The sequence below is a fragment of the Silurus aristotelis genome (assembly GCF_946808225.1).
Source record: "Silurus aristotelis genome assembly, chromosome: 15".
Lineage (NCBI taxonomy): Eukaryota > Metazoa > Chordata > Actinopteri > Siluriformes > Siluridae > Silurus > Silurus aristotelis.
The window spans coordinates 9,458,440-9,468,555 of NC_139588.1; the positions used below are offsets into that span (position 1 = coordinate 9,458,440).

General features: G+C 36.6%; 1 protein-coding gene across 4 annotated transcripts in view; it reads right to left on the reverse strand.

Annotated features, from left to right (window-relative positions):
- The window catches only part of tns3.2 (tensin 3, tandem duplicate 2), a 41,337-nt gene that overhangs the window by 12,965 nt on the left and 18,256 nt on the right, over window positions 1-10,116 (reverse strand). For all 4 annotated transcript variants that reach the window (XM_083563394.1, XM_083563392.1, XM_083563393.1 and 1 more), the window contains 4 exons: window positions 9,829-10,116; window positions 6,275-6,381; window positions 5,959-6,091; window positions 3,976-4,056 (listed from right to left, as the gene is read on the reverse strand). The exon at window positions 9,829-10,116 is cut by the window's right edge and continues 489 nt beyond it. In XM_083563394.1, the coding sequence (XP_083419520.1) occupies window positions 3,976-4,056; window positions 5,959-6,091; window positions 6,275-6,381; window positions 9,829-10,116 (609 nt within the window). The remainder of the gene's footprint in view (window positions 1-3,975; window positions 4,057-5,958; window positions 6,092-6,274; window positions 6,382-9,828) is intronic.

Below are 10,116 nucleotides of genomic sequence, written 5' to 3' on the forward strand. Positions count from 1 at the left end.
GCCATTGAGTGACTGCTTTGAGGAGACACAGGGAGGGACAGAGGGAGGGAGGAATAAAGAGGGAGGGAGGGACAGACGGACAGAGAGAGAAAGCAAGGGAAAGGCTGAAAAGGAAGAGGAGGAGGGTAGACGACTGCCCCCGCCTGGTGCGAGGTCGAGGGACTGAGAGAAAAGAACACTTTGGGCTCATTAACATATGACTTCATGATGACTCTCTGGCTTTTAAATAAGCATCCTGCAGATCTTCACAATCTGTCCTGTCCAAGCACAAGGCCAGCAGCACAGGTCAGAGGTTATGATGTCCTCTTACCGGTGTCCGTATGCTCACTTTTCCCCCCTCTCTTTTAAGTGGCATGTGCAAGGACTCCAAACATCTGCTCTTTGCACGTGCAAACACACTCTCTCTTATACACTTCTTTACAGTGAGTAAAACATTATTTTGTTCTTTAAGTCCTCCCAGTCTTCCCAACACTGTTGTTAGTGTTCATCGAAAGAAATCAACATGCTGAAGCTTTCTTTCAGGGGACATTCATATTACTTAGCTTTGTGATTTCTGATTTCTTGGTCACTTGTCAAACAACATTTTTTTTTTTAAGTCAAATAAAAAAAAGACAGGCTAATCAGAAAGCAACCATTTAAAGGGGAACAATGTATACAATTTATAATGAAAAAGTACCTTTACGTTAAAACTGCTATATTGCAAAAGATAATAGTAATGCATCTTGTGATTGTTCCACAATATTAAATGTGTAGTAAACAGAGATAGCAAAACTGCACACATAACTCACTCAAGTAAATGAAAAGATGTTTTAAAAGACTCTGGTAAAAGTTGAAGTAGTGACTACACTTTTTCACTCAAGTTATAGTAAAGAAGTTTGGGCTCTGACATGTACTTAAGAAAAAAGTAGGCATTACTACTACCTGTTTTAGTGTCACGCTGGTAACTAGCCCTTACATCATATTAATATATTAAAACAAAATAAACACAAATGTTGTTATCTAATGATTGTATCCAGGCAGAAGAGCCACTATATAGAACACAAGCAGAGAAAAGATGATGATGATGATCAGGAATGTCTCTGTTCTCAGTCATGTTTACATCGCTGACTCCCTCTGTCTCATTCACATTAACCCCATACTTCTTGTTGCCTTCTGTCTTGATCATTGTGCACTTCCTAAATTAGTCTATATCTGTGGTGTGTGAGAGCCAGTAAATGATGCACCAGTTGTAGATTGAAAAAGCCGCGTAATGACAAGACACAGGTTGATGGACTGAAAACGGCACAGTAGGAAAAATATTTACATTTCACCAAATAGATTAAAACTAAAGTAACGAGCCTGTTTGAAAATGTAAGGAGAAGAAAGTACATATTTGTGTCAGAAAAATGTAATAAGTGAAAGTAAAAAGTTGTCTAAAAAATAAATAGTGAAGTAAAGTACTGATACTAGAAAAATCTACTTAAGTACAGTAATGAAGTATTTGTATCAAACCTCTGGTAGTAAATATGTTATAACAGTTAAAAAGTTTTCTGCTGTATAAGAGTAATACCCTGCAAAATTTACATTTTAGTAAAGTAAAATATCTTGAATATAGTCAAATACTTTAGCTTTAGATGATGAAAAGCTATAATTTTTCTAAGAAGATTATTTTGCTAAGTTGAAGAGAAAAAAGCTAAATGATCTAGAAGCTAGATGATGCTGTATGTCTATAGGCTTAATAATTCTATATTGGGTTGCTTGTAATTATATAATAAGAAATAATAGACAGATTTGAATAGACTCTAGATAAAATTACTTTTGATGATGTTATTATTTGCAGTGTAACACACTATAGATTGTTCTGTTATATGAAAATGATCAAATAACAGGGGACTGAATATTTTTTTAACTAATGCAACACAATGACTGACCATTTAACTCACACAATATACAGCATATTTATAGAACTAGAAATAAAAAGCTATTGATATAATGCAAACTGTTTAAAATATTTGGACACACTATGTGCAAGTAAAAATGTGCTGGGTGAGAAATAGTGCACATCATATGTTTCAAATGTAAAAATCTTTGAATATTATTCAATATTTGAGCTGAGTTATGATTATTAAAATTACACTGTCTAAAATAAAAGAAGCTAGTGGAATATTCTAATACAAGAAATGTTTTAAAGCCAGTATGGTACTTTAGGTTTAATTTGCTTTCCACATGCTAATAATAACAAACAGCTGTTGGTGAAGTACACTATGTGTTTGGGACACCTGAACATGAGATTCATGAGCTTTTTGAACATCGCTTTCCGCATTCGATTAGATTAGTGTAGTTTAGATTAGATTACAGGGCGAATGCAATGCAGTTAGCATCCCACCAGAAGTGCAAATAGCAATGTATAGAAATAAATCTAATGTAAATATATAAATATACAAATAAACAATAAATTCATTATGAGTGCAAATGTGCAATCATTAATACTGTATAAGGTGCAAATGTGAAGATAAACACCGAAGAATATTATGTGAAAGTGACCATAACATTGCCAAAAAGACAACATGAGGTAGAATGTTGTACTTGGTGCAACAATAAGAGGATGTGTAGCAGTAGGCAGTAACAGTAAAAGCTATCAAGGAAAAAAAAAAAGTTTACAGTATGGGGATGTTAGTGTACAGTCCAATCTTTGAGTAGTGTTAAGTTGACTGAGTTGAATGTAGAGATCATCGTTTATTTATAGAGTTCAGTACACTGCTAGCTGAGGGCAAGAAACTGTTCCTGGGTCTGCTGGTGCATCAGTAAAGGCACCTTTAATGTCTCCCAGATTGGATAGTCTGGGGTGAGAGCGTTCCAATACCGATTCACACCTAAAGGTGTTCAATAAGGTTGAAGTCAGAGCTCTACAGCAAACCACTAAAGATCTCCCATTTAAACCCATGCAAACTATCTTCATTAAACATGTTTTGTGCACAGGGGCATTGTCATGCTGGAACAGGTTTTGTTCTCCTAGTTTAATAGATGGGAAATTACTGTATGTATGTCCTACTGCATCCAAACACATCTTATACAATTGTGCACCCCCAACACCGTGGTAACAGTTTTTGGGAAGAACCACATATGGCTAGAAAAGTCAGGTGTCCCAATACTTTTTATTCCATATTGTATAATTGAAGAACTCTCTGGTCAGTTGTGCAATCGAACGATTCTAAAATATGTAATTAAATGTATGTATTTGTTAAATGTTCACAACACAGACCTACTAAGAAAAACTTAAAGAATCTATATGGTTTGTTAAATTCATTGTTGAAACATAGAACGAAGTGTTGTTTAGTAATAGAGCGAGAGGGGGTTGGTAAATAAAAAATAATTTAAATGATCCAATAAAAATTCAATATTTTGTTGCTTGCAAGAGTAGGCAGAGATATATTTTAATAACTAGTTATATAGTTTTCAATCCATAGTCACATGCATATATTTACATCCTTAAAACTAATCCTGGTTGAGGCACAGGATGTCCATTTCCTGGCTCACAAGGCCACTTCCTGTAACTGAATAAACTATTTTAGCAGCTATACACATTTTATTAAGGGAGCTGATTTCGGGGGAGCTTAGGGGAATTCTTTAAAAAAAAATGCATACAACAGCAATTTGGTCGATACTTTGTTCCCGTTATCACACATGTCAAGCAGGCATGCGTGTCTGCAGGCAAGCACACACATATACACACACACACTGTCTCAATGCCAGAGACCCTGACTGATACGTGAGGTTAGCATAGAGCATGGGGGTCTCAAAGGAAAGCAAACCAGCTGCACGAGCCGCTGCAAATCATTCTTAAAAAACACTATATAATGTAGTCATTTAGAAACAAGAAAAAGTGGTGAAGTTTTAATGTTCTTCAAACAAAGCCGAGTTTGTTCATTATTACGAGTGCAAACACTACGTTTTATTCGTTTCCTGTATGAGAGCAGACAGGTGAATGGCGTTTACCTTGCTGTGTCCTTGAGAGCAGGTGCTTTGGGCCGGCCTGAGAGCTGAGACTCACAGGGGAAAAGTCATACACACCCTTCACTGGTTAAACAAAAAGACAGAAACAAAATAAACATATTATTACACTCACACATAGCGCTCGGTTCTGAACAAGCCATATTTATTCAATAGTATATTGTACTATGTGCGTCATTTCATTGGACCTTATTTCAAAGCTTTATTACTTCTGCGTTATCTTCAATAGCAATGTATAAAGCCTGTTTATTTCTGCCTAAGTGACTCTTCTGAGCAGATAATCTGGTTTAGAGACCATAAACAGGAAAATAAACTTTCTGCAAAGTGATAATAGTCCATAATGTGGGAATGCCATAAATTAGTGACTAGGAAGAACAAGGAATGTGAGGTCATCAAACCCTTGGGTCTGGCTAGTATATCTAGTGGATAAAAATACCTAATGGTAAACATATATGTAATAAATGGAGTATTTTGAAATGATTGTATTAGCATAGTGAGATATAAGGGTTAGATTATAAGGGGAATGTGGGATTAGTTGTCAGGGTCATGATCTTATGGCAAAGAGAAAAAACACAGCTGTGAAGGTGAAAGAAAAAGAATAGGTGAGGTGTGTGAGTGTGTGTGAGACAGTCAAATACACACAAACAAAGAAAATTCATTATTAAGTAAAAATAATCCATAACATGGAAATAAATGTATTACTGTAAGCAAAAGTTTTAACAGCTAAATTCATGAAGGGAGACGAGTGTGTGTGTGTGTGTGTGTGTGTGTGTGTGTGTGTGTGTGTGTGTGTGTGTGTGTGTGTGTGTGTGTGTGTGTGTGTGTGTGTGTGTGTGATAATGAGTTGGTCAAAAGAGAAAGCGTTTCTTCCTGCAAAGCTTTTCTTTCATTTCATATTTTCACTTTATGTGACATGCAAACATTATGTAATATGCAATATCAATATTTATGTGATATGAAATATCAACAACAACATCAACAACAAAAGCTTACATGTAATCTCAACCCTGGCTTCTTCGACAGGAACTGTCCCAGCATAGTAACAATGAACAATGAAGATACTGAGTGCAGTTTAGTTTGACTCATTCCTGCAGGTTATGAACATTAAAATGGAAAAACAATTTGCACCAGGAGCAGCTGGTGTAAATAGTCTGGCAAAGCCAAGCCACTTGTTTTTTCAAAGATAAAAATACATCAAAAGGCAGGTACATTAATGGGATCCACATCAGATTATTTACTGTTAAACACCTTGAAGCTATTTTTCGTTGGTAACAGAACAATAGTCATGACTAAGATACACAGAACAGAATAAAGAAGTGAGGCTGAGGGTCAGTTCTTTCTTGCCCAGACTGTAGATTCATGCAGCAACAGCTGTGTCTGGTGAATCATATTTAAATAGTGATGGACAGTAATGAAGTAAATGTAATTTGTTACTGTACTTAAGTAGCTTTTTAATGTATCTGTACTTTACTGAAGTATTTCCCTTTGGGAGACTTTTACTTTAACTTCACTACATTTCAAAGTCAAAAATTGTACTTTATTTACTACATTTTGCGAAATCAGTCGTTCCTTTTTATTTATGAGAGGATAAAAACTTTTTGAACTTGTTTTGATTGCTTGGTGGTATCTATTTAGTACGAACACACAGTTTAGCATCATTTCAACAGCAAGTAGAATAAATGATGGAAGAAATTCCTGACTCGAACTTGACACAACACCCGTGTTTTTGAAGTAGTTAAAAAAAAGGTTCATTAATATCACTTTATTAATAGATTGGTGTGCTAAGAGTAACATAACTTTTCACATAGACTGAGTTGATTAAGAGTCGTGTTACCAAAAATTTAATAGGAACATTATTGCCATAATAAATCATAGTATTTTGGATACTTAAGTAAAAAGGGAAGTTTTACTTTTACTGAAATTATATTTTTCCTACTGTATCTCTACTAAACATCTGCCAGGGCTTACCATAAGGTGTAGGAGGTGTCACAGGAAATGAGGGTGTCATTGAAGATTGGTTAAGATCCACCCATAACAGATGGTCAGCCTCAGGATTGAAATCCCCATGATCCACTGCATCACTCGCGTACACGCCTCCAAACTGGCGCAAGCACACACACACACACACACACACACACACACACACACACAAAACAGGCCAGATGTTTACTCTACATGAAGGTGGAAATAGTTATAATGCATGACATATATACTTTGGTTATGAAGGGGGTACTGTATGAGTATAAGACGTGTTTCTGTGTGTGTTTGTTTGGTGGGCATGTACCTCGAATGATTTGTAGACAGCAGGCTTTGATAATGGCTGTAAAACATCATCACTGCACCTGGATGCAGGCTCATTAGTGGCATTAGTGATCGACTTATTCCACGAGCCTGAGAAAATGGGGAACAGAAGAATAAAAAATAGAGCTTTATGAATATAAAGATCTATGTAAGAAATACAGTATTCAGGAATCAAATGAATCCATTCAGCTATCATTACAATGTGTTGGCTGGGGTATTGGTGCTTCACTTCACTTGAGTTGTTGGTGTTTAAAAATAGGGCCTGAACAAGGATACTATGAACAATAATAAATGTTTCTGTATATAGCATATAATGTAGTTCCAGGGACACCAATAGGTGAAATTATTTGATCAGAGTTCAGAAACTCTCATCATGCATGATCAAATCTATCATATTTAGGGATCCTACCACTTAGGTCTTAGATAAGCACCATTTCATTTTGGCAAAATTTTAATATAACTAACACATTGTGTTTTTCCTGCAATAAGAATTTGCAAATACGATTTTGCAATAAGCAACATCATGGAAGATGCCATGGAAGAAACTATGAAATGAACAAACATTCTGTTCTGATCATGATGCTAATTTCCCTGCTGAAGGGATTGGGCTTTATACTATATACTACATTATACTTTGAAAAACCATAGCGCCCTTTTTGCAGGTAAGACGCACTAGTTTAGATCAGTTGTAACTTGTTGTGAAGTACATAGTGCAAGCAGAGCAACACAGATGCGAACTGATGTTTACCTGTAAATTAAGGAACTTAGTACATCTTCTGGTACAGTAATTCTTCTCCCCAAAATTTTGCTTTGTAAACAACCTTTTTTACCTAGAATATATTCCAGTGTTAGCCAATTGGCAAAATAGCAAACATTGTAGTTTACTTATATTCAAACCTAACATGAAGCTTGCTATCCTGGTGCATTCCTCAAATATAGATCATAATATGGTCTTAATCAACTTCCTGTATTTACTTTTGCTACTAGGAAACTAGGTCTGAACAGAACCAGCTCAGATCAGCTGTAACCCCTGTGTTTGATGACCCAGGGATGACTCAGCATAGCAAATGTTTCAACAAAAACGTATTAGACAATTCGAGTGATGCGAAATCCTCTTTCATTACGAAAACCATTAACTGAACTTGGCTTCTTACAACATCCAACAATAACAATTACAACAAATTACAAGTCCACAATATTACCAAAAATGCTCTGACATTCTTGTACCTCTGTAAAACAAAAGAGATGGGGAAAGTAAACCTTCAAATGCATTCCTAAACTCTTATGCAATACATCTTCAAACAGAGAGAGAGACACACACACACACACACACACACACACACACACACACACACACACACACACACACACACACACACACACACACACACACACACACACAACAGGACGTACTCCAAAGTTACTGTATAAACATCCGATCTATTTCTATCTACAATGGGGCTATTGCACCTTTTCACTCACAGCACTGTCCAGGAACGTCAAGGGCAACTTTAGTAAGTGAGTAAGAAATAACAGCACATAATTGCACTCAGTAGAATTAATGTATTACTTCTTTTTCTGAAGTTACGGTAAACATCCGGAAACAGGGCGCTCTGGTTTTAGATGGACACTGTATATTCCTGATTGTAGAAAAAATACATTATTTATGGATAATATGGATCTGAGAGGATAAAAGCAGCGACCAGTGGAGTAACAGAATGAATTCAATAAATGCATGCTCATAAACTATCAACCATTACATAAAGCAGATTAAAGTAGGGTTTGAGGCGCATACCTGAACTGAAATTTCCTAACTCCAACAACTGATTGCATGATATTTGTCAACACTGGTGGGCAAAAGAACTCCATTCCTGTATTGAGTAAAAGCACAAAGGTCCTTGCTTCTGAATGTATCAAAATTAAAACGACTGATCTGTGAGAACTATATTTAAATAATTAATGATTCATTCTTCTGCACATCATACATCATATCTTTATATGTAGTTTTTTTCTTTTACTGTTCTACTGTTTCTCCTGTTTTCTACTGGTGCAGACACACAATGAGAGAACCCTTACAACACACACCCTTACCAGCACTGTGGGGTTATGCTCGTGCCCTTGCAACAGCTTCTCAATGTACTCAGTTTATATATTTACTTCATAGTAGAGAGGCGAGACAGGCTTTCTGAAGTTGTATGATTTAAAAAATTAAGATGTCACACATTAAAATGTAGTGAAGTCAAAGCCTTCCAAGATGATAATACCCTCAAAGTATATATACATAAAAAATAGTCAAAATACTTGTTTGATGTCCACCACTGAACATCAATCCTACTTTAAATGCTGCAGAGGCCAAAATTACATTAATTGGTTTATCATATCGTGGAAATATTTCATACTGAATTCCAAGGATGTGGATTACAAATGGACTGATTTTGTATTCTTCTCAGCAGATTCATGACATATTTAAACCCTTTGTGCTGGGTTTAAAACTAGAACTTGGTGAAAGTCAAAGTTAAACAGCACAATTGCTCTAACCCTAGATGTTTAGACACTCAACATACATATTATACACACACACACACACACACACACACACACACACACACACACACACACACACACACACACACACACGCACATGCACATGCACATACACACACAAAATACTGCTCATTCTAATACCCTCTAGAGTGAACGGCTTTTTATTTTCCTTAGCTGTACCTGTTCAGGGTTTTACACAGAGCTCTATTGTGCATGTCTGTATGTGCGTAAATCCAGTCAAGCCAACATAAGCTTTCCAAGTTACGAAAACACATAGTGATTCAACGCACTTTCAATTTTTTTTTTTTTACATAGTCGGCAAAGTCAAATATCTTACAGGGCTTTTTTGAAGGCCCACAGTCATGTGGTCTTTATTCACTTTTTCCTTTTCACATGAAGTTCTCATTAAAATGTGTTTTGGTTTAAAATGGCCAGCAGATCCAGTCTGAAGTTCAGTTAAAATGTAGTGTTATAATTCACCAGTTAAAATATATGTGACCGATGATTGTAATAACTAATTTCTAACATTAATAATCTTTTCTGTCTGATTCAAGTAACTGTTTTTACATGTCTATTTTATATTGTATGTGTAGCAGCCTGGGAAACCCCATGACATGGTAAAATGTTGACCTCATCTATCCTATGCAATAAAGAAATACACACTATGAAGAAAAGTTTTGGGACACCTGACTTTTCCAGTCATATGTGGTTCATTAGAAGCATACAATCATATCCGATGTCTTTGGATGCAGTAGCATTATTCATTCATTCATCCATTTTCTCCCGCTTATCCGTAATTCGGGTCACGGGGGCAGCAGTCTAAGCAGGCCCCCGCCTTCGACTGCTGCCCAATCCTCACAGCACCGTCCCTTACGGTCCCTCCTGCAGGTGGTGAGCCCACGGGAAGGCGGCCCCACGTCACTCCGACGTCACGGACCTTGATATTATTGATATATATACTTAAAATTCCCTATGTAACTGATTAAATCTTACCTGATTGGCTGGATTTTGCTTGACCAATTAAGTGTCCAACTCCATTGGCGTGTACAGAGGCTGAGCAAGTCACATGACCCCTAGCCAGTGTGGGTACAGGTTCAAACTCTGGATCTAGGTCTAGGATCAACTGGTTCAACTGTTCAATTGATTGGTCAATATCCAAAGCAAGGGAAGTAAATTCATCATCCTTGTCTGCATTTGGCTCCACCACCAGAGAGCTGTTCTTAATCCCTGGTTCCACCTTGTGTTCCAGTCTGTCTGACATGGTGTAAATGTACGAACCGG